General features: G+C 38.5%; 1 protein-coding gene across 1 annotated transcript in view; it reads right to left on the bottom strand.

Annotated features, from left to right (window-relative positions):
• Positions 1-777: 777 nt before the first annotated feature.
• LOC114890880 (serine palmitoyltransferase small subunit B) overlaps positions 778-27,861 on the bottom strand; it is a 28,075-nt gene continuing 991 nt past the window's right edge. The window contains exon 2 of the mRNA XM_029214812.1: positions 778-1,789. Within this exon, the coding sequence (XP_029070645.1) occupies positions 1,533-1,763 (231 nt within the window). The 5' untranslated portion in view covers positions 1,764-1,789 and the 3' untranslated portion in view covers positions 778-1,532. The remainder of the gene's footprint in view (positions 1,790-27,861) is intronic.

Here is a 27,861-nt window from a genome sequence, read left to right as displayed (position 1 = left end):
CCCTTACCTGTAACTGGGAGACCTTAAAACCTACTTCAACATGTAAAACATGTCCACCATGGAGAAGACTCTTGATAAATATATAAATAGTTTTACCCTACCATCTTAAGATCAGTTACCACCTTGGATCACTAAGAAATGATGTTTGCAGAGAAATATGGATGTAAGCATCTAGATATTTAGTGCAATAGGAGAAAAAAGCAAATCTGAAGGTGGATATTTTATTTATAAAATTAAACCTAATTTATTTTGCAAAAATCAACACATACATGTTCAGATCTGGTTTATCTTCAAAACACGTGTTTTTGTTTTTTTAACAAACATGCAAGCTAATTTGGCATGCCAAACACTTTTCTCTTTAGCTCTCCTTGGAAAAAATTTTTTTCATAACACAAACAAGGGTGCAAATATTGTCCAAAAACTATTTACATTTTTACCCTCCAGAATTACTAACATTAAGATTTATTGAGAGGAAAGAAAAACTGCAAGGTTTTGCCTTTGGCATTCACATTTGATTCATCAGTATAATTAAAAACTTGTATTTGTTTTTAAGATAAACACTTTGAAGGAAATTTAATAAATCTTGGTTTTGCTCTGCAAAGGAGCCACTGTATCAAAACATTTAACTGGAGCTGTCAAGTTCCTGCTGGTAGAATATTACTTCCAGCCTATTTATTAGCTTTTCTTCCTGTAGCCCAATATATGATTCCCCCCACCCCACCCCTCCACTGAGTGAAAGCACAGAAAGGATGCAATTTCTTGTCTCTTTTCCCCCAGCATCATGCAAGGCAAGGTAGCATCACAAGTCACAGTATCTGAATTTACTTTGATTGTATATTTTTTCTTACACTTAAAATGATTTTGTATTATAATACTTACTGGGTCATTTAAAATCAACATTGTTGATTTTAAACTGTTATAAAGCCATACTTTTAGAGACATTTGAAACAATTCATGAACCATGTCTGAAAGGAGATAATTACCTTCAACCTATTCTTTTGTGCTTGAAGTAAAAGAATTTTAGGTATCAGCAGGTTACTAGAAAATAAGACTTTAGGGGTCTATATAATTTATTCAGATCTTTTTGTATATTGTAAACAAGGATAAGATACTTTTGACAGTAGTGTATGAACAATTTTTTAAAAAATATATCCTTATCCTTCACTATAGAATAGGTATCAAGAGAGCATTTTAAATATGATTCTGATAGGTCTCTTATGAGCCTACTTCCCAGAAAAAGTTGATATGAAATTTCCCAATTAAAAACAAAATCTAAAGTCATAGATTTAAGCTGAGAGAATATGGTATGAGAGGTAAGGTCATTGTGTTATCTATGGTCTGATGCACAATGTAGCACGTACAAAAGAACCTAAAGAGACATCTATCTCAAATTTCAGGCAGGATATAAGAGTGCATAGAGAGGAGAGAGCTTTTCAGGTGAGAGAGTGAAAGAAGCTACAGTATTCACCTAAATTAATACATTGTAAGCAACGTACACATATGTAATGCCAGTTCACAGTATACAAACAAGATCAATTAGAAATTGTACTGTGATAGCCACACATTTTGGAGAAAAATTCCCAAGCCAGGCGAATGTGGATTGGGATAAAAACATAGGCGGTGTATACCACCATAGCAAAAATGGTTAGTAAGATGGTATTGAACATGGATCGCTCCCAGGGCTCCAAGACAGCACAGCAGCTAATGATTTGGTATTGATAGTAGAGCCAGGAGAAATAGTCCTTCACACGTTTGAAATCCATGGCTGGTTCCTGTTAGAAAGTCTGTCCTGTTAAAAAAGGTAACAGATTAGAAGAAAAAAAAAAAATAAGGCACTAAACACAGAATCTTCTGATACTTTCATGATCTCAGCATGTCAAAAATTTTCAAAGAATGTTAATGATCATTGAGTGAATTACTAATAGGAATATTATATGGAAATAATAACAACATATTAATCATAGGAATTAATAATATTGCCATTACTACTAATAATTACTACTAGAATGAATAGCAATAATATTATTAACAGTGACATCTAAAAATAATTGCTAGTAATAACTCTAGTGATAATAATATCTACAGTTGAGTCTAACCACATTTTCTTTAGCCCTGTACATTTAGAGAGATAAACGTGAGTTTTCTATTTCCTACAGCATATATTCTGGTAGAAGATTAAAGAATAGTGTGCAGAGAAGAGTTAATATAGCAAACCTGAGGCTGCTATTTTTAGAAGGGTCCTTGGCTGGCATCTGGGAACTTGGCTTTTGGAATGTTCTTTCTGTTCCCTAATGGATAAGGATGATTCACTATGCCTAGACTGTGCAAACACTGTAATTTATGGTGAATACCTGCTTTATTCTGGGAGTCTGGAATTTTTGTAATTGCCAGGCAAAGAGTGTCCATGTGAGCAGCCCCAATAAAAACCTTGGTGCTGAGTCTCTAATGGGCTTCCCTGAGCAGAAACGTTGACATGTATCACTGCACTTTTTGCTGGTAAAGAAAGAAGCACACTTGGTGTGTCCACTCATGGTAGGAAGAGAACATCTGAAGCCTATAAATGGATTTCTTCAGACTCCAACCGTGTCCGTCTTCCTGACTGATCCTGTTGTATATCTTTTTGCTATAATAAACCTTAGCTGTGAGTGCGAATATATGTTGAGTCCTATGAGTCTTTCTAGTGAGGCACTGGACATACAGATGGTCTTGGGACCTCTGAAACAAAGGTGAAGCCCAAAGTGTACCTTTGGGTGGTCATTTGGTTTTTGGGTAGAGAACTTATGAAAACCATATAAAAATGTTTTGTTGGCCCTCAGATAGGATCACAGTTAAAACTATGTGGAAAACCTCCTAGAAGGAAGGGCATCCATCATTTCTTTTTTTTTTGATATACCAATTTTTTTTTTTTTTTTTTTTTTTTTGCGGTACGCGGGCCTCTCACTGCTGTGGCCTCTCCTGTTGCGGAGCACAGGCTCTGGACGCGCAGGCTCAGCGGCCATGGCTCACGGGCCCAGCCGCTTCACGGCATGTGGGAACACCCCAGACCGGGGCACGAACCCATGTCCCCTGCATCGGCAGGCGGACTCAACCACTGCACCACCAGGGAAGCCCGATATACCAATTTTTATTTATTCATTCATTTCTTAAAGATTCTTGGGAAGATTTTGCAGACAGAGACATGGTGGGTGTCCTTGGGGAGACAAGCTGACCTGTACCTGTTGTGCTTACTCCTAGGAGTATCATGGTGCTACATCATCTAAGTCCACCTTGATAACTTTTATTATTCAAATCACAGTTAAATATTTTTGAAGATCATTCCTGTGTTCTGACCTGAATGTATCTCTCTTTTATTTGATTCTCTTTTGAGTAAAAGCAAGATGTTTTTGCTCCATAAGACCGTGGACTCAGGCTATGGGGAGACTCTCATGATCCTAATGCCTGGCACAAAGACTGTCATCAGTAAATACTTGCTGAACAAATGAGTAAATGAATGAATGACAAGTAACCAACTTAAAAAAATAATTATAGATGACTCACAGTCCCGACCTAAGTGGGATACGGTAGGCTATTGCTGACTTTCAATAACTTGGCTTTGATAGTAAGGAACCCTTTCTGACAAGGAAAATTTCCACAAAAACTTAAAGTGGGAAAGTCTCTGCGTTTCCAGGTCATGATTATTTGTAATAATGGCCAGAGTAATCCAAATAAGTAGATAATACCTTTACTTAGTCTCCTAGAAGCCAGAGTGGAGACGAAGTAATTGGATTTGAATGGTTTGTCCTGGCAGGTGGACTTCAGTGAGAAGTTACCTCCAATGTTCTTTTTCACTCCTAACTCTGGTTGCAGAGAAAGAGCAAAGGTCAAAGGTTTAAGAGAAAATGAGTGACAGAAGAAGTGATAATTTCAGTGAACAATATTATCCAAGCAACCAAGACTTTCCACTGATAGGCTGAAAGAGAGAAATTAGGAGGTATCCCTATTTGAGCTTTTAGGCTGTCCCATGAGACAACTGTATATTTCAAACTAAATTTAATTTTTAAAAATCTCATTGATGGATACCCACACTTGCTCCTCTTCATTACCTAGACAGAGTTTGGGGTGGCGCCAGGTAACTGATCAGGAGTGCGAGAGTCCATTCACCAGGTATGAAGTTCCAGACTGTGCTGGGTGAAGGTGGGAGAATGATGGCTCAGACAGGCCCAGACCCACCTCTTAGAAAGCTTGGTCCAGTTGGGAAGACAGGTAGCAATCAAATAATGTATACAAATATATAATTATCTACTGTATTATGCCCTAAAGGGCAAGAGCAATGTATAAGGGGCTGTGGGAAACCTAATCCAGTCTGAGTATGTCTCTGGGGAAGAGATATTTGAGATAAAATCCAGGAGATGATTGTGAATCTAACAGATAAAATGAGTAGTCAGATGGGGAGAATGGACAAGACATAGGGATCAACTTGTGTTTGTGCAAAGGTTAGGGGTGGGAAGGAGCTTGATAGGCGGTCAAGGGAATGACCAGAGTGAGGCCAAGTGCCCTAGGGCCTTAGCTGAGTGGGCAAAGTATTTTGTCTTGATCCTATGAGTGAGGGGGCTCCAAAGGTTTTTAACAGGGGAATGCTGTGGTGGGTTTGAGAGGATGAGCCTTTAAGATCATATGGACATGTTGCCTTCCCTGCATTCTAAAGCCAAACTGAAATGATTTTGAATACCAATCATTTCAGTAAATCTATGCCTCTGCTGTCTCATGGGCGTTACTCATTCAGAATCAACCATATACTGAAAATCTGTTTAAAATATTCTTAATATTCTTTTTACTTTTATAAATGAGATAAATTACTCATTTAGAAACATCATTGACTTCTTCTCTCTATATTTTAGCTTTTAAAAATTTACTAATTAACTGCCTGCCTATTGCTTTCTCTTCAAAAATTAAATTTCTTGCTTGAGCAGCCCCAGTGGATACCTTGATTGCATCCTTGTGAGGGACCCTGAGCCAGAGACCCTAAGCTAAGTTGTGCCCAGATTTCTGAGCCGTAGAAACCGTGAGGTGGTCAGTGTTCACTGTGTTAAGCTGTACAAGTCAGTCAGTCAGTCAAGGAGATGACAGTTCTAAAGCAGACCAACATGCATTACACCAGAGCTGGATACCTGGTAAGAACTTGGTCACATATTGCTAACAATTTAAAGAATTAAGATTAAAAATTTTTTTCTTGCCCATTTCTACAGTACGCTGGATCATTTCCCAGCCCTCTCAGTAGTCAGCTCTGACATGTAAAAAGTACTTTATTGTCACATCTCACTTCAGTCTCAAGTAAAAGAGTCAATAAAAAGCATTGATATCCCCCTTTTCTTTGATTCTTTTCCCCCTTATTAATGAAAAGCAATTTTAAAGATTACCTATTCATTGTTTCTCATGGAAAGGTGAGAAGAGAGCTGGTTATTATTGGTAAACCATCTGCTACAACCTATCGTTAGAATATGCACTATATTGAGGTTCTGGATTTGCTTCAGTTATATGTTTTACTTCCTTCTGAGTCCATTTTGAAGTCTCCTGTGGCAGGGGTCCCCAACCCCTGGGCCGTGGGCCACTACCGGTCTGTGGCCTTTTAGGAACCAGGCCGCACAGGAGGAGGTGAGCAGCAGGCAAGCGAGTGAAGCTTCATCTGCCGCTCCCCATTGCTCCCCAATGTCACATTACTGCCTGAACCATCCCCCACCCCACCCCCACCCCCGGGAAAAATTGTCTTCCATGAAACCGGTCCCTGGTGCCACAAAGGTTGGGGACTACTGTCCTATGGGACAACATGGAAGATTTAAGACAACCACTTTAGACAATTTAAGATGAGTAATGTGGGAAGGAGAATTCACTCATTCATTAAATAAGGGTATTTTGAGTACTACTATGTGGTTTTCTCTTAGTAGTAACAGCCTCAGAAGGAATCTGTTCCAAAATGGCATTGCAGACAGGAGATGCTCTTCTAGGCAGCAGCAAACTGGACCATGTAACAAACATGCAGTGACGAGGGGCCAGGAATTAGCACTAAATAGGGGGAAAGGGCATGGAAAAATGCTAAGGAGGAAGCTAGGAAAAGAGGCTGAATTTGAGAAATAAGATGACAAAAATGGCATGAAATTAATTATTCACAGGTAACCTAGAGCTAGACGACAGCAAACATCTTAATGTCTTAATCTTTCACAATCAAATGTGAAATTAACTTGCCCTTAAAGACCTGATGGCATATCCCAGTAAAGCTAAACAAGAGACTTAAAATGCTTACTTTATTCAAGCACACCACACTTCTCCTTATTTTTAATTATATGTTTTTTAAAAGGTGATTTCCCGTATACGGAAAAGAGGGAGGAAGTAGTTTGTTTCTTCTCCTCCTCCTCCTCCTCCTTCTTTTAATTTTTTCTCTAAACTTGGTGATTTTTAAAACCCTCTTAAATCTTTAATGAGGTTGTGCATTCAAAGTTGACACTGCCTAAGCACATTGTGGTATGTCTTCAGTGGTACAGTGGCCTGGATGGGCTTGACTCTTAACAGCTGAAGCTGTGTGGTGATGCCTTCAGGTGACTGGGGAGGGTTGTGAGCCCCTGTGGGACACAAAGCGGGTGAAGCTCTCTGTAAAAAGTGGGGGTGAGGCAAGGGCCAGCACTGTTACCTGGAAGGATGGATACTGAGGCCTGAGGAAAGGCTTTTTCTGGGTCATTGTTTGTTTGCTTGTTTGTTTTTTAATGTTCCTTTTTTTCTATTGATGTATAGTTAACTTACAATGTTGTGTTAGTTTCAGGTGTACAGCACGATGATTCAAGTTATATGTGTGTGTGTGTGTGTGTGTGTATTCTTTTTTAGATTCTTTTCTCTTATAGGTTATTACAAAATATTGAAAATATTGAATATTGTACTATACAGTAGGTCCTTGTTGGGTATCCATTTTACATATATAGTAGTGTGTATATGTTAATCCCAACCTCCTAATTTATCCCTCCCCATCCCCTTTCCCCTTTGGTAACCATAAGTGTGGTGTATATATATATACCACAAGCAAACTATATATACAATGGAATGTTACTCAGCCATAAAAAAGAATGAAATAATGCCATTTGCAGCAACATGGATGGACCTAGAGATCATCATACTAAGTGAAGTAAGTCAGACAGACAAATATCATATGTCACTTATGTGGAATCTAACAAAAGGATACAAATGAACTTATTTGCAAAACAGAAATAGACCCACAGACATGGGCCATTGTTTTAAAAACAGGATAACATCTCCTTCTTCAGGAGGATCCATGTAGTACCACATTCTAAGATGCTTAATGGACTTGATTTATCAGGGTTTCTCTTGTAATAATAACAGAAACAATTTCTGTTTTCATAGGATTATCTGTAGCTTAGAAAGTGCTTTTTATTGCATTTTCATAATGGGTTTGGGACTAAGGACAGGCATTGGTTCAAGTTCTGACTTCTCCACTTGCTGAGTATGTGACCTTGGCCCAGTTACTTAAGTGTTCTGGGCCTCAAGTTCCTCATCTGTAAATGGAAATAATAATCCTTTATGTTTAAGGTTGCTGTGAGGATTAGCAAAAATGCAAGCAAAGCATCAATTAAAGGGATTTGTATATGGAGGAAATACATAGATAGGAAGATGGAATCTAACTGGTGAAAGGCTTTCCCTCTCCACCACTTCCTTTTATTTATTAAAAATCATTATTACCATGCTGGTAATCGCACCAGGAACTGGAGATACCATGGTGACTGAGACAGTCAGGGCCATTGCCCCCAAGGATTATCATTCAGCTGGATATATTCCACAAATATATATTTTAGACAATATTTACCACATGTATTAGGTAGCTAAAGTGGAATCCTAGAATATTAGCAGCTAGATGGACTGTAGAATCCCCTAGACCCAATCACTCATTTTAAAGAAAAGTACCAAGACTATGAGGCTAACATTAAATTGATATTAAATTGGTTGACATCAAATTGGTTTGTCAAACTGAATTAAAGTGACTGGACTATTCCAGGTGGTGAATACCCTGTGTTTCGTGAATTGACATTGGATGAAAGAAGCAAAAATTCCAATGGAGGTTTTCTGTGGTCTTCAAAGTTGATCAAGGACATTGAAATCAAGTGTGTAGGTATCTGGAAGACTTCAGCCTCACCCTCTCTCAGTTTCCCCAGGCTCTACTCTTCTCTTACTCAAGACTCTTTCCTGAAATCCCACTGTTCAGCTTCTCCTCTAGTAAAATGAAGGTCTGGCAAAGTCTTCATTTATTGCAAGTATTACTGGGAACTGGCAAAGGCTAAGGTTCTTGTTAGTAGTGTACAACTTAGCATGGATAAAAGACCCGAATAAGAGTTTTGCCAGGTTGGAGAAACGGGGGAAGGAAGAGATTATTAGAGAAGGATTATGAGAGTCTTGGGAACCAGAAAGAGAGAGAGTGATTTCTAAAGGGAACCCAGTGAATGGATGGGGGACACTGATAGTAGAAAACAGTGAGGACTTGGAATTCTCCTAAGAAGTTATCTCATAATTGATTGGAGAGTAAGTGGCTATTTTTTATTTCTGAATGTCACTGAATGTATTTTTCTCTCACTAGATTTGTGTACAGAGGGGAAAAGTAAAGTTTAATCTCCTCTCTCACAATGAGAAGGTGAATTCCGGGGACTTGTGATCCACATTACTCAGGGGCAAGCCTTTCTTCTGGCCTGAACAGAGAAGAAGGTTAGAATAAATAGAGCAATAAAAAAACCCACATGCTCTCATGAACCCATGTATATGAGTCATGAAATGAGAACGCTGTAAAAGGGAACGTGCGGGGCGGTGGCGAAAGTAGAGACTGGGCTTGCTCAGGAGGCTTTTTGGTTTTGGTTCTCTCCATGGGAACAGGAGTGGTACAAGGTTAGGCAACCACAATGAAAGATGAGTAGCAGAGGATTTGTTAGGGTGGCGTTTTCCTTGGGAATACTGCAAACAACTTCATCCTGCAGCCCTCCTCTGCCTAAAGAAAGTACTCCAAATTATTGGATTTTCTAAGGAAGGGATTTCCCTTTCTAAACATTAGCTAAAAATGAACCTTCCCTCCGGAGGAGGGGAAAAAGACTTAACACATTTTGGTTTAAATTTCCTTCTAAAATGTCAGAATCCTGGGCTGAAGAGAAAAGTCAGAAGGATTTGCAACTGAATTTGGGTTAACTCCTTCTCAACTTATTTTGGAATTCTACGTCAATCACCCAGCTTTTTTTGTGCTTCATATTTGGAACTTGAAAACCTGAGAAGGGGAAAAAGTATCCTGCCTGCTGCTGCAGAGAGAGATGCTGTATCTAAAAAGAGACTGTGTCTGTACTCGGAAGTAGCTTTCTTTGGAAAGAACTCAATAGATTTACTCAAGTTCAAGGCTTCCTTTAATTAAGTAATTCATTTAAAGAAGGAGCAGAGTGATGTCCTTCCAAAGAGTACAGTGTGAAAAAGGGTGATAAAAACGAGGAAATTTACAATGGAGGAGACTGATAAGCGCTACCTCAGCCAGCTAATCAGGGCCACTGTCAACAGTGATAACTCATGTTGGTAGTATGTATCCATGATATGATGGCATGAAAATGGCACTTTACTTCTTTGGTCTTCCTCCCCCAAACCCACAACCTCAGTCTAATAATGAGAAAAAACATCAGACAAATTTTAACAGAAGAGCATCTTTAAAAATACCTGACCTTAAATTCTCCTAGTACCTAAAACTCTCAAGATCATCAGAAACAAGCAAAGTATGAAAAATTGTCACAGCCCAAAGGAGCCTAAGGAAACATGACCATTAAATGTAATGTGTAATGGATGGAATCCTGAAACAGAAAAAGGATTTTAGGTAAAAACTAAGTAAATTTGAGTAATGTTTTGGCTTTAATAATAGCATACCAACGTTGGCTCATTAACTGTAACATGTGTCATACTAATGTAAGATGTTAATAGCAGAAACTGGGTGCAGGGTATATGGTAATTTGCTGTATTATCACCTCAATTTTATTATAAGTCTAAAAATGTCCTAAACAATAAAGTCTATTAAAATTTTTTGAAGGCAAAAAAATAATTAGGAAAGTCTTGAAAGGTCCAGAGTTACCCTTATTCCAAACTCCAATGAACTTTGCTTATGCTGTTCTGCCTTTCTGCAAAACTCTTCCTCATAACTTTGAACGTAATTAAATAATAGTCTTCCATAAAGGACTGGCTTTCAAATATTTTCAAACACAGTAGAGATGAAAAGTACATTTTACTTTTGATCCAGGGTACATACACATACACATACATATACCCATATAACTGAAATAAACATCTCTCAAAATAATACTCTGCATGTTGATATCTTATTTCTTATTCCATTCAGTTTCATTCTGCTGTGTTCTATGTTATTGTCTTCATTCATTACAAAATACCAATCGTGAGCTACCATATCGATTTCTTAACCCACCAATTGCAACCTGCAGTTGGAAAAACCCTCCTTTAAGGCTTATCTCAACTGCTAGCTTCTCCAAGATGTCTCTGCATTGTCCAGTTTGGCAGACACTAGTCACATGTGGCAATTTAAATTTTTTGTGCTCATTAGCCACATGTGGCTTGTGGCTACCATATTGGACAGCACAGATATAGAATATTTCCATCTCTGCAGAAAATTTTATTGGGCAGTGCTGTGGACTCTCTCCATCTCTCACTTGGACTAATGAAATAGCCTACCAATTTATCTCCTTTTCACCTTACAATCTTCCATGCTGCTGTTGCAATTAATTTTCTAAAATTATAGATTTATTTTTCTGCTTGAAATACTTCAGTGGCTCTCCATTTCCTATGAAATGAAACATTCATGTAAGGCCTTTCACAGTTTGATCCCTCCACCTCTCCTGCATCATCTCTGAACTCTCCTGCTAAATGCCATTCACTCTTAAGCTTCCATGTTTTAGTTCATCCTCTTTTCTTTTCTAGAAATATTTTTGTGCCCCTCTTCTTTTAGATAAAATCCTATTTATTTTCAAGATGTAGCTTCTATGTTCTCTTTTCTATGAAACATTCTCAGGTCAGGAAGACCACCCTTCCAAGGAATGTATATTGCTTTCTTTTATGGGTTACCATTGTAGCTTTTATACTGTATTATAATTAGCCATGTACAGTGTTTCCCCATTAGACTATGGGGTCTTTGAATACTGGGAATATGCCATGGTCATCTCTATATCCCCAGTGCCTGGAATGTGGGATACTTATACACTGGCTGGTGGGCTGGTTGGCTGACTGAATTGTAAGGCTGTAGAAGGTAGGGACCACACTTGTACTTATTTAATATTCCCATAGCACAATGTGGGGTACATAAAAGGTACTTATGAATTCTCATTGTCTGCTTTCAGGCAATAAGTTTTAGACAGATTGTTTTCTAAGTACTGTCAAATTCAGTACAATCTGTTTTTTTGTAGGATGAAAGGGAGCTGGTACTGATAGGACAAATACTTTTAAAGTTTCCAATACTGTTGAAAGTTCATGGACTCTGTGGGGGAATTAAAAAGCACTTCTATAGTGGTTTTAAATCCCATTAAAATGGCTTTTTACAAGGGCTTACTCTAGGTGAGTAAAAATTTAAGATTGGTAGAAAAGTGGTTCTAATGGAAAAAAATCCCAGGATGAGAACATCTGGAGACCTGAATTCTATTACAGCTTTTTTTCCTCTTCATCTTTTCTTCTCTTCATCTTTTTTCTCTTTATTTCTCTTCATTCATTCATTCATTTTACTTTGTGTCCTTGGGCAAGTTCCAAAGTCTTTCTGGGTCACAGCTTCTCTGTGTAAAATGAAGATAATTGATAATTGCTTCTAAGTCTGTCTCAGTGATATGGTAAGGAATGTGGGGATAGTTTGTGAGCTCTTTAGAAATATTTGTAAGAGTCATAATGATAGTAATAGTAGTGTTTGCTGTGGTTCCTTGTGGATTGGTACAACTTTAAACTACTTGCAAGATTTTATTATAGAGTCAAAGAGTCTTCATAGAATATTCTATAACAGTTACCTCAAGAAATGGAGTGCTTTGGATATTTTACAGGGAAAAAAACCCCTCAGCCCTTATTTGTTTGCTGAATGAACTTCCTGGTACATTGAGTAATAATAACAAAACAACACATGTATATAACCATTAACACAAGCCACTATTTGAAAGACATTGCAATCTTTACACAAATCTTTAAATGTGTGTTGGGCAGGGCCACCACATTCCATTGTGTGGGCTGTGCACTGCACAAACTTGTGTCATGGTTCTTGGAGACCTGATCACAAACTGCTTCTTTATGTAAACACAATTTGATTCACAAAGATACAAATTTGTATGATTAAAGGAAAAACCTCACATTGTGTCTATGTACAAATCAGACACAACAATAGTTTATTGGCTTCCCAGTTTCCAAATGTCTTGCTCTAAGTTTTCTGTGGGTGACTGTAATGTTTTCTGTGTCTCACAGAAGGTTCTACTCTTGCTTAACATTTTCCAGGGAATTTCCTTGTCATCTTAGAATACTCTCCAGTCACCCTTTGGCAAGCAATTCTTCATGCTGATACTGAGGTGAATATTGGAAGTCAGACCAGAAGTGATGGACTTGAAGTCCAAGTCTTTAGAGGGAGCTAAAAGAACCAGCTTAAAGGTTTGTGATAAATCAAAGCCAGAGAAGCAAATCAAACAACCATAGGGCAATTAAGGAACTTTCTTTATACATTCATGAATTGCTTGCACAATTTATAGACTCCTCAGAGAGGAAAAAACAAACAATTGTAAGTCAAAGCATGCTTCTGCTTTTAGGCAGCTGAGTTACTCAATGTTTTATAATCTTAGAAGTGAGTTACTGAAATAGTGTACTAAGAGGAAAAAGTCTCACCAACAATTTAGCCAAGTTGTTGGTATGGTGTTGGTTTGAGTAACACACAAGAGTAGAGTGTTTTTGTGGAGATCTGAACCAACCTTTTGGCCTCCAATTTCCATTAACACCAACAAAAGCAGAACAGCAGAAAACATGTACTTCTAGTCCAACTGTCAGCTGAGGCCGCTGGGCATCACAGTGTGCGTTGAGTAACTGTAATTTCAAAGCAGTCCTGGTTGTTTGGCATTTTATGACAGACTCTAGAGGATTTTTGAATGAAGGAATTCTGGCTGGGAAAGGAAACTTGGAATTTGACTTTAACAGAAAATTTCGTAATAGTTTAGGAAATACCAAATTCACGTTAGATCAATTTCAATGTTGTGTGGCTATCAAAAAGGAGATACATATAGTGAAATTAAAAATGAGAAGCACATAGGTTAATGCTGAGTAGATGTTATGAATAGGAAGAGAAACTTGTAATAGGAGAGGACATATCTTGCCTTTTTCCTGGTGTCCTGTCATTGACTCATATAGAAACAGGGCAAGGGGAATCCCCTGGTGGTCCAGTGGTTAGGACTCCGTGCTTTCACTGCCAAGGACACGGGTTTAATCCTTGGTCGGGGAACTAAGATCCTACAAGCCAGGCAGCCCAAAAAAAAAGAAACAGGAAAAGTATCCTTCTTTATTCCTGCCAATTTGGGAGTGGAGAGTAAGGCTTCCAGGTCAAGATTTTAACTGTAATGTCATTTCCTAGGATGAACCTCTTTATTACTATTTTATTTTTTTTAAAAAAAGAAAGAAAAGCCCCATTATCCTAAGGAAAGAGGAAAGAATATAGCTTCTGGGTGGCTTTTTCCTTCTGTAGATATTGTTCCCAAGGGCTGCCAATTTGTTTTTAGAGGTAAAAAGTGAACAGAGTTGCAACACTAACAGTGGACTTAAAGATGTTAATAACTGTTTAAATAGGGGGATGTATGTATGCATATAGCTGATTCACTTTTTTATACAGCAGAAACTAACACAACATTGTAAAGCAATTATACTCCAATAAAGATTAAAAAAAAATAGAAATGGAGAGAATAAAAGCAGACCAAAAGAAAAAGTCATTAAATGTATACACATGTTAAAGCGCATTATTCAAGATAGCCAAAAGCAACCCAAATGTCCATTGGCAGATGAATGTATAAACAAAATATAGTATATACATGCAATGGAATATTATTTATCTTTTAAAAGTAAGGAAATTCTGACACATGCTACAACATGGATGAACCTTGAGAATGTTATCCCAAGTGAAATAAGCCAGTCCTAAAAAGACAAATGCTGTATGATTTCACTTATCTGAGGTATCTGGAGTAGTCATCTCATAGAAACAAAGTAGAATAGTGGTTACCAGGGGCTGGAGAAAGGGAGAAATTGGGAGTTGTTCATTGGATGTGAAATTTCAGTTTTGCAAGATGAAAACATTCTGGAGACTGGTTGCACAACAATGTGAATATGTTTAACACTACTGAGCTGTACACTTAAAAATGGCAAAGATGGTAAAATTTTTATGTTATGTGTATTTTACCACAATTTAAGAATTTTAAATGTCAGTGAATAACTCTAAAAATTAAGAAGGACTGAAATTTAAAAATACAATTTAAAAATAGTCTGAACAATATTTTTTTTTTTTTTTTTGCGGTACGCGGGCCTCTCACTGTTGTGGCCTCTCCCGTTGTGGAGCACAGCCTCTGGACGCGCAGGCTCAGCGGCCGTGGCTCACGGGCCCAGCCGCTCCGCGGCACGTGGGATCTTCCCGGACCGGGGCACGAACCCGTGTCCCCTGCATCAGCAGGCGGACTCTCAACCACTGCGCCACCAGGGAAGCCCTGAACAATATTTTTTAAAAGTCATTAAAAGTCATTGAGAGTCTCAGGACTTCCCTGGTGGCTCAGTGGTTAAGAATCCGCCTGCCAATGCAGGGGACACGGGTTCGAGCCCTGGCGCAGGAAGATCCCACATGCCGTGGAGCAACAAAGCCCATGTGCCACAACTATTGAGCCCACATGCCACAACTACTGAAGCCCACGCATCTAGAGCCCATGCTCTCCACAAGAGAAGTCACTGCAATGAGAAGTCTGCTCACTGCAACGAAGAGTAGCCCCCGCTCGCCGCAACTAGAGAAAGCCCACACGCACAGAAACGAAGACCCAACAAAGCCAAAAATAAATAAATTAATTAATTAAAAACAAAAAAAGTCATTGAAAGTCTCAATTTGTAGTGGGGCATTACTAGTCTAGCAAAATTGCTTGGATGTACCATCCAAAACTAAGTAAATGAATAACCCCAAAGGTCTTCAAATAATAATTGTGAGGTTCCAGTTGGGGTTCCCTTCTTCTTAGCTTTCATGACATAAGAGGAAAATCGGAAACTGATGAACTACAAAGAACTTTCTGAGAGGAGTGTTGACCTGTTTAGGTTGATTCTTGGCATCAGTGAAATTCTCATAATTTAATTCCCTGTAGTACTTGTGGGAATTAAAATTCTGTGATATGCTTACCTGTTTTTGACAAGGATGTGAAATAAAGAGCTCATAAGATCCCCAAACCCAGAGTATTTAAAAGGGAGTAAGAGTGGAAAAGTGGCCAAATCGTTCGACTGAAACTACTTTTCTACTGTCATTACAAACCCCTTTCCTGGCAACTATGTGCCACGTACGTCATAACAGTTCTGCCTTTCTCTTTTCTTCCCCAGCTCTCTGCCATCAAAACTACACTTTGGTAAAGGAAATACCTGCTTACTGTTTGTTCCTAAGGACTCAATTTTCTTAGAAGCTAGAAGCCTGAGCACAAAAAAATCAAGATTTTGTCTCATCCCTGCCTATTGTCATTATATTTCATATGTCTTCAGAAATAGAAGACTTTTTTTCCCAAGGAAGAGTTTGAGGGCAAGGAAGGTGAGTTACTGATTTACTAATTAACTAAGTTACTAAGTTATCTAAGTTACTGATACAGGCAATACTGATTTGTCTTATACCTGCTGAGCACTTGTTCCCAGTGTTCTGCCAAAAGAAATCCGGTTGCATAGGCAGCTGGTCAACCAGGACTCTTCCAATAGTATTTTCTAATACTAATTTTCTAGGTTGTGTTTTTTGCAGGTTTTTTTGGATAGCATTGAATAGATTTGCTCATAAAACTTTTTATTGTTTTTGTTTATTTTTCTGTTCTTCTTCCTCCTCCTCTTCCCCCTCTTCCTTCTCCTTCTCATTCTTCTGGCCTGTTCTTTATTTCTTATTACATTGTCTGGAAGGCTTCTGGTGATGAGTTCAGTGTTTTGGGTGACCAGCAACACTGAACTTTCATGGGTGTGATTTTTTTGTGACAATAGTAAGACAGCCTGTTGCTTTTTTACTGCCCTCAACTGACCTGCTTCTGTATCTCAGTTATTACTGCTTTTAGGAAAGTGAGTGGAGAGCTAGCCTGACTCCAAGGGTCATGGAGATAGACACAGCACTGTTGAGGTGTTCTCTCTGCCAACCCCCAGATCAAGCGACATTTCCCTACTGGATTGGTTAGCATTCTAGGTCAGCTAGTTTCTGAGATGGGGCAGAGGGAGGTGAGAAGGGAAAGGCAGGAGTGATAGAGCTATGTCAAGACATGTCATTGCTTTTAGAAAGTTAAATTCATTAGATTTTGCAATCTTGTACTTAGAAATGAGTTACTTAAGTGAGATAACAAAAGAAAAAAGTCTCAATGACAATTTAGCCTAGTGGATTTCTCATTCTCCTGGTCAGAACGGCATTGACATATTATGCTGGCTTCATTCTCTTTCACCTGCTCCCAGGTACATGGGTACCTGCATGCTTCTAGTGAAAAGTGGAAAAGGGCTGAGCTCCAAGATTATTCTTTTAAATGAATAACAATTGTTCACTTCCTAATAACTTTGTTGATTCTCAAGTAAATGTGGAGATGGCTAATGGCAACTGGGCATATTAAGAAAAATATTTTCAACCAATAGATTTGGAACCAATTCAACTATACACTCAAACTGGGTGAGATGAAATGTTCTTTTCCCTCTTTGAGTAAATGTGGGTTTGTTTTTCAAGAATACCAGAGGGGGCTTCCCTGGTGGCGCAGTGGTTGAGAGTCCGCCTGCCGATGCAGGGGACATGGGTTCATGCCCCGGTCCGGGAAGATCCCACATGCCGTGGAGCGCCTGGGCCCGTGAGCCATGGCCGCTGAGCCTGCGTGTCCGGAGCCTGTGCTCCGCAATGGGAGACGCCACAACAGTGAGAGGCCCGCGTACCACAAAAAAAAAAAAAAAAAAAAGGAATACCAGAGGAAATCTGCCAAGACAGAAAAATATTTGGGTTAAGATATTGTAGTAGGTTGAATGGTGGCCCTCCAAAAGATATGTCTACATCCTGGAACCTGTGAATGTAACTTTATTTGGAAAAAGTGTCTTTGTGGAAGTAATTAAGTTACAGATCTCTGCAAAAGCTCATCCTGGATTACCCAGGTCAGTCCTAAATCCAATGACAAGTGTTCTCAGAAGAGAAGGCTAGTGAAGACAGAGGCAGAGATTGGGGTTATGTAGCCATAAGCCAAGAAGCCATCAGAAGCTGAAAGAAGGAAAGGAGAATTTTCCCCTAGAGTCTTTAGAGGGATTGCAGCCCTGCTGATATCTTGATTTCAGAATTCTAGCCTCCAAAACTATCAGAGAATAATTTTCTCTTGTTTTAAGCCACCAACATTGTGGTACATTGTTACAACAGCCCTAGGAAATGAATTCAGATCTCTTCCTTAAAACCACTAGAATTGTATAATTTGGAATTCTCTTCAGGGGACAGAAACAGCATTTATTAAGTACCACTGTGGCAGGCAGTGGCTAAATGCTTAACTTAAATGATTCCAACTTTAAAGATGAAGAAACTGAGGCCCAGAGTCTCACGGTGACCACATGGGGAGCTGGGTGAGAATCCTCCCGAGAGGCAGTGTGATGAGTAGTTACAAGCTCTGGCTCTGGATCCTGTCTGTGTTTGACCCTGGCTAAGTTGCTCAACCTCTCTGACTCAATTTCCTCTACTGGAAAAAAAGGAATGATAATAGAACTTCATTCATACAATTTCTGGGAAGATTAAAAGGTGTAAAGTATAAAGTATAAAGAATAAAACACAGGAAGAAGGGCTAAGTGAATGTTAACTGTTGTGATCATTATACACTACACTAATGTACTATTACTAAGCCTATGAATACCAGACAAAGAATAGAAGAGAATGAGATTGTTTTTAAGGCAGAATGTGTCAACTTTATCAGTTGTTAAGATCGAAGCCACTTTAAGAGAGATTATTCTTCAGAATGTTTACTCAGTTCTGGTGTGGCTATCACAGAGTAGATAAAAAAGTATATTGCCTCATTTCAAAGATGAGGAAACTGAGACTCATTACGTTTTTGTACTTCACTACTGTCAGAAGCCAAGGAGGAAACAACACTGAGACCCAGTCTTGGGATTCTCTCACTTCAAAGTGCTCTTTATATCATGCAAATGACTTTATAAATGCTTTACAAATGCTAAGTGTCCAACAAGTATTATTTGAATTAGAAAAATCAAGCCTCATTATCAGTAACTTTAAAGTAATAGTGGAGCTTCCCAAACTATTCTGAACTAAAGAAATTGTTGCCAACTGTTTCAAAACCATAAATCTCTTAAAATATTGCAGCAAAAGAGAAGGATTAAGAAACAGAAGATAAATCTGTTTCTTTTTGTCCACACCCTCTACCTTTTCTTTTTTCCCCATTTACTATAGATTTAATAAAAGTGGGTAGGTGGCTAGTGGTAGTCTAGGTTTTTTCCACTCTATTTCCTTTTCTTTCTTTCTTAAAAATAAAATAAGCAGAAAGAAAGTGAATGTCCCATATGAACACTGATCAGGCTTACTTTCATTAACGTTTTTTAAGAAAATGTTTTCAGTGTATCATATTCCTCTCTTCATTTGTCCCATCTGGTTAGCTAAGTACTTTTTGAAACATTTACTCCTTTCTTGTATCAGAGGTCTTCCAGGATAAGATACTGCTCCATTTAAATAAAAAATGAAGGATGCCGAAACAGAAGCAGTTTTAACCAGCAAACCCATAAATAAGACAGTAGTTAGTGCTATGTAATCCTGACACTGGCACTTGTACTGATATTGGCCAGAGGTTCTTAACCAGGAGGCCAAGAACTTGGTTGGGGGGCTGGGTTGTGGAATCTGTGAACCCCTTGAAATGTTTGTGAATTTTGCATGAACATTTTTTGGTATACACTTCAAAGGAGCCTGTAATGTCTGTAAGCTAAGAACCACTGTTTCAAGGCCTCGTTACTAAAGCTAATTGCCACATTTCACTCCTTTGTATCATCTTAAATGCCATTATAATATCAAGTATATCATAAATGTTTCTTGGTTGCTTAAGCGAGAACCAGAAGCTTCATCTTGTTAAAGATGTCATCTTATAGGCAAAAGGGACAGATTTCTAAAAGCGGGACTCTATGATATAATCAATCAGAAGAATCTACCTGCCTAGAAGGGTCCAGGTCTGGGTTCTTGTCCTTGCTTTCCTGAGGAATGATTCTGTGTGTGTTACTTCTCCTCTCTGGGTTGCAGCTTCTTCATCTGTGAAATTAATATTTGAATTAAATAAACCCAGATGCCTTCAAACTTTAAAACAATTCTATTCTGTGTAAAAGATTATTAAACCTCTTAGAGAGATGATCTCCCACAAAATTTTAGAATGTGTTATAAAAACAAAGCATCACAAGCTAGCCTTATTTTAAAATTTATTTTTAGAGAAGTTTAGTTTGAGGACATGCCATCGGCTAGTGATTTCCCAATGTACTCTGAGGGCTATAAGGTGCCACATTACCATCTATGGCAGGGTTGAGGAGAGGCCCCAGATGGGACAAAGAGACAGAAGCTAAGAGCCTCACATCTCACATCTCACTTCTATCAGAGTAGCCTGCTTTTAATCTGCTTTATACACTAGGTTTCCGGGTGAGATTCTGTTTGTAGAAAGTGTTTCATAATTTTAATTAGTCTCTGTTGATATCTATGTGGGGGAAAAAAAGGAAAAAGAGATTAGGTTAATCACTGTATTTAAACATCCATCTTTGAAAAGGCACTGGAAACAGTCAGAAGCCCTAAGCCTTGTTTCCTATTTTGTCATTTATTAGCTGTGTCACATCAGGCATGTTAGATAGTCTTTCTGAATCTTTGTTCTCAAATATAGAATGATGATAATATCTTTTCCACAGGATAATTGTAAGAATTAAATGAAATAATATTTATGAAAGTGTTTTGTAAATGGGGAAGCATTATAAAGATGGTGAATGGGTCTTTAGTGGTGAGCTCCAGCGCTCTGCATTTTGTCCTGACCATTGTAGCATCTTTTTCCATCTGAATTATGTCATAGAAAGTAAGGGTGATCAAATTTGCAGATGAACCAAAGTTATGGGGTGGAGTTCTAAAAGACTTAGCAGATTACAGAGTCCCAAAAGTGACTGAGGGTAAAACTTTGGGAAAAATACAAAGTCTTGTTCTTCAGTTCAAAAAGTCAATTGTCCAAGAGTAAGATAGGGAAAAATGTGGCCCACGATCAGTTCAAATAAAAAAGACTAAGGAATTTTACTTGACTTCAAGTTCATTATGAGCCAATAGTGTTGTGAAATGGTTGACAAATAAGTGATCCAATTGTCTTAATCTGTTTGGACTGTTATAACAAAATACCACAGACTGGGTGACTTATAAACAACAGAAATTCATTTCTCACAGTTCTGGAGACTAGGAAGTCTAAGATCAAGGCGCCAGCACGGTTGCGGTCTGGTGAAGGTCCTCTTCCTGTTCCTAGCTGCCACCTTCTGGCTGTGTCCTCACATGGTCTAAGGGACAAGGGATCTCTCTGGAACCCTAAGAACACTAATGTCATCATGAAGGTCCCATTCTCGCGACCTAAGCACCTCCCAAAGGACCCACCTCCTAATACCATTTCCTTTGGTGGTTAGGATTCAACATATGAATTTTGGGAGGACACATTCAGACCATAGCACTAATATTCTTATGTATTTATAGAAGTACTGTGCCACCAGCTCTTGGCTTTGATTAGCATCATTCTAGCTGCTGCAAATAGTCACTCCAGCAAGTTGAGTACATCCTCAGGAAGCTAGATGGCGAAAATCTGGAAGGTTTCTAATGGGAAACATTGCAAGAAGATTTTGGGGGAGGGACATATCAAGGAGGTCGTAAAAGATCTAAGAGGTTTTAAATGGTGTTACAAGCTATTATGGAGGGAAAGGTTTGGAATTGTTTTATTGTTTTCAGAGGTTAATCTCAGGAAAGCCTGGGGAATTCCCTGGCGGTCCAGTGGTTAGGACTCGATGCTTTCACTGCGGTGGTCTGGGTTCAATCCTTGGTCGGGGAACTAAGATCCTGCAAGCTGTGTGGTGTGGCCAAAAACAAAAACAAAAACAAAAAACTCAGGAAAAACTTTAAACAGTAAGAGTAATCTAAAGGGGAAAGTGTTGGCTGATTGAAGTAGTGAGAATTCCATTAGGGAACTGTTCAAACAGAGTCTAGACAGCACCTTCCGAGGGTTGCTACCCATCAGAAGGAAGGGTTTAAGAAGAGATTACTAAGCTTTCATCACATCTAAGGTACTACTTCTATAATAGCATTCAGTATCCCATTGGAGAATGATTTGCTTCATTAAATTTTTTTCCATAATAAAAGAATATGGATTTTGAAATTGGCAAACTGGAGTTTGCTATAGTGTGTTATTCTGGGTGTTGTTTAACCTCTGTAAACATCAGTTACAACATCACTAACACAGAGATGGTTAGTTATTTCTGTGTTGTTGTGAAGATTACACAACATTGGTAAAGGATGCTTAATGGTGCCTGGTTTTAGTAATGGCTCAAAGCTGGTAACTTTTATCACAATATTATTTGTTCCTCTTATTTTCTACATGCATTTTATTTCTTCTCCTAAGAGATTCCTTTCAGGTGACTCTATTGAACCCATAAGACACAAATGATGTTAAGTAGGTAAAATGGTGACTCACATGAGTCTCGGAGAAAAAATTTGCCCTGTAGGTCATAGGGGTGGGGAGAGGGTACCATATCATGTTTTGTGTTTGCATCAGGGTTTCCTCTTAAATGGAGGAAACCTGTGGAACAACATTTTTGTCCTGAAATATAACCTGATTTTCCTGCCCATCAAGACCAGAACTAGACCAACCTGACTGATTTTTTTCTTTGTTTAAAGTTTTAGACAATAAAATATCCTATTAAAAATTTAATGACTGGGACTTCCCTGGTGGTCCAGTGGGTAAGACTCTGAGCTCCCAATGCAGGGGGCCTGGGTTTGATCCCTGGTTGGTGAACTAGATCCCACATGCATGACACAACTAAGAGTTCGCACACTGCAACTAAGAAGTCCACATGCCACAACTAAGAGTCTGCATGCTGCAACTAAGAAGCAGTTTACTATTCTTAGAAGAAGATAAAAACATGAGATTCCCCCATGTTTGGGGAAGAGGCCAAGAGAATTCTCTTTAATAGCAGTAGAGGGAAGTATTAAAGTTACTAGGTTTCCATAGATGGTCACAGGTTAGCATTTCATCTTATTTAGAAGGTAATAGATAAACACTGCATGTGAGGAGGCACTAGGATAATTCTGACTAAAGATCTTATACAAAAAGAGGATTATCAAACTTTCAAAAGAAGCAAAAAAGACAATATAACACTCTTAGGTTTAGATAAGGCTTGACTTCGAATAAAATTTTTTTTCCATTTTTCTGTCTTCTTCTGCATCTTCTGTGAGGCACAAGTATGTTCCAGAACAGAGATGAACTGGCACTTTGGCTGGTGGGTGTGAGAGCAGTAGAGGTATTATTGCCCCAGAAAAATTGCTTTGGACGTGCCATCTTGAGCTTTTTTCCTTCTTTCTTTTTCTAGTCCTTCAAATTTTCTTGTTCAATATTCTACTTATATTCATTCCCAAATTCTCTTTATAATCTTTTCAGAGATCTTGAACCCAAAGTGATAACTTTAGTTTAGAATTCCTAATGGACATCCTTCAATCTTATAATAGAGCTGAAAGGGCAGGGATGCAATATTTGAGTAGCAAACGGTCACCCAGGAAACTGCCATTCTGTATCGGTAATAATAGCGGATATTTATTGAGCAACTTATGTCCCAGAACTTTATATGTATTACCTTAGACAGTTCACTTAACAACATTATAATAGAGGCACTATTTCTATACCCATTTTACAAATGAGGAAACTGAGGCATTGGGAAATTTCAATATTAACCCAAAGTCTCACAGTTAGTGTAGAGCACACACTCTTAATTACTACTCCGCCAGGCTGCCTCTCTATGCAAAGACCTCTGGTTACAACCTGGCAAATCACCATGCATGCATGCATGCATGCATCCATCCATCTATCCATCTAATCAAATATTCAGTAAGCATGTACTAGGGATATAAACGATGAATAAGACTGACGTACTCACTCTCCTCAGGCCACTTTCTAGAGAAGAGAGACAATTACACAAGTGTCCTACACAGTGCGATAAGTGCTATGATAGGGAAGTGTAGGGTACTCTGGGGCATAGAAAGAGGCTCTAACCCAGCCTAGAAGGGGGTATCAGGACAGGCAGGTCAAAAAGATGAACCAGTTTGCAAGGCAGAAATAGAGACACAGATATAGAGAACAAACGTATGGACATCAAGGGGAGAAATGAGGGGTGGGATGAATTGGGAGATTGGGATTGACATATATAAACTAATATGTATAAAATAGATAACTAATGAGAACCTGCTGTGTAGCACAGGGAACTCCACTTCGCTGTACACTAGAAACTAACAACATTGTAAAACAGCTAAACCCCAATTAAAAAAAAAGTTCTGTCCTCATCATGGTGTGTGCTTTGACTATTTTGTAACAAAAAGCATATAAGGTAACCTCAAGAAAGAAAGGTCTTTGACCTTTCTCAGGAAAGAAAGGTCGGTGTTGTTCCCCCAGTACTTGGCACATAGTGGCTGCTCAATTAAAATCTGTTAACTAAATGAATGAGAATTCTAATGCTCCATAATAACTCCTTTATAACAGGGAGGTTTTTGACTTATTTCTAATTTGATTCAAATGCTTCTCCTCAAGCCTGAAATAAATGTTCCCTTTTGACTTAAAAAAAAAAAAAATCAAGTCCTTGCTCCCTTTTAAGCCATTTTCTAAAAGTTCTATTTCAGGAGATCTGCCACACCCATTATGTTTTACTAGAACAATGTGTCCTCAGGTATCTTTTAAGCCAGGTGCCCTGAGGAGAGATTCTAGGACAGTCTGGGAAAGCAGAGGCTCTCTGGTTGCTTTTCTCCTTTTTTCCAGTTGATCTGTGGGGTTCCATGCTCTGTTATGTAGTTCTGAAAGATTTGTTCTCCTTTCACCTTTCCAGAGTGTCCTAGAAATTTTTCTTTCTCTCAAACTCTCCCACACCCTCTTCACTCTTTCAAAAGGTGTTAGCTTTGGAAAAGTGGTCCTTAATTATTTACCACACAATCCTCTGGCAGACTACACGAATCCAGGGCAAAGCAAGAGAGAAAGGCCACGAGAAAACTGAAAGCCCAGGCTAATGATTTCCCATAACAAGAATTTTTGTTGTCATAAGGCGGTGTTTTATTTAGGTTGTAGTTCTTTAGAAAAGACATGAAGTTATGTCTTCCTTGTGCTTGCTTGGAATGTTGGGGCTAATGTAATATTTTCTTTGGTGAAACAGCAGTAAATCCAAGGTAGTAAAACAATGCTGACGGGAAGGGGAAACCAAAGCTCCTCGGGGGAGAAGTTAACTTGGAGCAGGTAATCCTTACAGCCCATCCCATACGTGACCTTTATATTATCTAATTACATAATTTTACTTCCTAGCCTGATGCCACAGTTTAAAATTGTACCTCGTTCCCTTCCCTGCTTAGTTTTTATCCAGAGCCCTTATCTCCTACTCATACACTGTATAATTCACTTAAAAATTATGTATTTATATGACAGCCCCTCTAGAATTTGAGCCCCTGAAGGGTAGGAATTTTTGTCTGTTTTGTTTATTACTCATCCAGGGCCTAGAATTGTCCTGGTGCAGGGTAGATGCACAATAAATATGTTGAATTAAAGCATTATTAATCCTAATCAAAGCAATATTAATAAGTAATAACTATGATCAGGTTTTTCCTACATGTACTTAGTTTATAGACAACTGGTTGGACATTTAAAATTATTTTTTAGAAATCTGACAAGATATGACAATAGGATCTCTACAAAAGCTTTGATAGTCGAAAGCTGCGTGAAACCCATTTTCATCAGCATGGTATGCTCTTCTAAACTTGTGCATGGAAGGATAAACTTGGCCTGGAGAGAATGGAAAATCTTGAGGTTTCCTGATGCAGGTAGACTTATTTGAATCCCTAAAGCTAAAGGTATACTTTGGCTCAGTGTACTCATAACTGTTGCTGGCAACAAGTTCAGGTGTTGCTTATACCCCCCATGAAACTCAGACTCACTAATTTTATATTCCCATTTATGGACAAAGCATTATCATACAGTTCCACAGTTCTTTACAGGATCAGGTAGTTTATGGGAACACAAAATATAGAAGATGAATAGAGAAGAATATTAATTATTTGGGAGCTTCTATATTTAAGATTATTATAATCACTGGAGATGCTTCCCAGCAGTGACATGTCAGTGTGTTCTGAGTACTACAGTGGCCGCTCCAGCTCTTCCTTTACCCCCAAGACTTCTACTTCCGGGCCAATCTAGTGCAAGTGAAACCGGGTTAGTCTTCGTGGCAGACAAGTACACTTTTGGCTGAGATTCAGGTACCCTCCCTCTCTCACCCATTGTGGCCTCTCTCAACAACTGGCCTAAAGAACTGATAAAGAACTAGACTTATCTAGAAACAGGAGGAACAGCTGGCCTCGCTGAGCTTGGATTAATATAATGAGTGGATGAGTCCAAAAAGTTAGGGCATTGCAAACAAATTCTCTATAGGACTGCATCAATGACATTTGACATTTCTAAACAGAGAAAAGCTTGGGCAGGTGTGTAAACATATACAAATCATATAATATGTATCCCCTGTGTCACTCAATTATTTCATCTATCTCATGTGGCCCTTAGGAAAGATCTTCACATAAACTATTGGTCTGGTGGTACATGAAGATTCATGAACTCCAAGTTCTAAACCCACATGTTCTTTTAACAGTCTTATTGAGATATAATTCAAACACCATACAATTCACCCAGAGCACACAATTCAGTGGTTTTTAGTATACTCAAAGTTATGCAACCATTACTAATCAATTTTAGACCATTTTTGTTACCCCCAAAAGATGCCTTGTACCCTTTAGCAGTGACTCCCTATTCCTGCTCATTGCCACTCCCATCCCCTCCAGCCATATGCAACCACTAATCTACTTTCTGTCTCTATAGGTTTGCCTATTGTGGATATGTTATATAAATGGAATCACACAATATATAGTCTTTCACTTAGCATAATCTTTTCGATGTTCATCCATGCCATAGTACATATCAGTACTTTATTCCTTTTTATTGCTGAATAATATTCCATCATTCCATTCCATATCTCATTTTATCTATCCATTCATCAGTCAATGGATGCTTGGGTTATCTTCACTTTTTGGCTATTATGAATAATGCTTCAGTGAACATTTGTGCACAAGTTCTTACAGGGACCTAGATTTTCAGTTCTCTTGGATAATACCTAGGAGTGGAATTATATGGGTTATACGGCTGGGTTGTATGGTAACTCTATGTTCAACTTTTTGAGGAACTACCAACTTATCTTCCACAGCAACTCACCCATTTTACATTCCCACCAGCAATATATGCTGGTTCTAATTTCTCCACCTCCTCTCCAACAATTGTTATTTTCTTTCTTTTTGATTATAGCCATTTTGGTTGGTGTGAAGTGGTATCTTGTGTTTTTGATATTCATTTCCCTAATGACTAAATGATAGTAAGAACCTCTTCGGTGATTGGCCGTTTGTACCTCTTCTTTAGAGAAATGTCTAAAATCCCTTGCCCATTTTTAAATGGGTTATTTGTCTTTTAGTTGTTGAGTTTTTCCTCTTTTGCATTAAGAATGCGGGATGGTTGGAAGGAGAGCCTCAGATCTTTCACATGCTCTTGCCTAGGGTAGAGCTTCTGCAACACTGGTGGTGGATGAGATGCTTGTGGCCTGCTTTCCCAGGGATATACCATAGCCCTATGCTGGGATCTAGGCTGAGAGGGAGTCCTGTGTTCTTGGCTGTACCCCCCCTCAGAGTGGAGCATCATCACATCCAGGTGGAATTGGCAGGGAAGTGAGTTGTGGTTCAAAATCCAAACTCTTGCTGTTCTTATGGAAATGTAGTGGATTGTCTTGAACAAAATTTTCTACATTTGTTGTATTTCCTCAGGACAATTTCTAGAGACTAAATAGTTGTGTACCTACAATTTTCAACTGTAATTTTAAAGTTATAGTATTGTTGTTTTGCTAAGGGGTGGGTTCACAGAGCTCCTCATACCACCATTCTGGAAGTTGAGTCCCATTTGGATAATTTTTAATGAAGATTTTGCATCTTGTATACTTGGTGGTGAAATAGTTTATACTGACATAGTAGATATAGAATTACAAAGGACAGTTTTTTACAAAAGTATTTGCAAATTTACACACAGTGGATTAAGAAAACCAGTTGAAGTTGAGAATTGGTTGACTTTCAACTTCATATCCACTAAATTTCTAGAATGCCCACCCATTTGGTTTGACGAACCACTGTTAATTTATTGTTATTAAATAGTTGTATAGAAATCTTTGGGTAATGAGGGTGACAGTACATTTCATATGTTTGTTGTTGCTCTAGGAATCTATGTGCAAAACCATCACAGCCATTGAAACAGTCATCAGAATGATGCCTGT

Source organism: Monodon monoceros, unplaced genomic scaffold (genome assembly GCF_005190385.1).
Source record: "Monodon monoceros isolate NGI ecotype Baffin Bay Population unplaced genomic scaffold, NGI_Narwhal_1 Super_Scaffold_11, whole genome shotgun sequence".
Classification (NCBI taxonomy): domain Eukaryota; kingdom Metazoa; phylum Chordata; class Mammalia; order Artiodactyla; family Monodontidae; genus Monodon; species Monodon monoceros.
The sequence above is the reverse complement of the archived record's forward strand: the minus strand, read 5'-3'. Positions and strand labels throughout refer to the sequence as shown.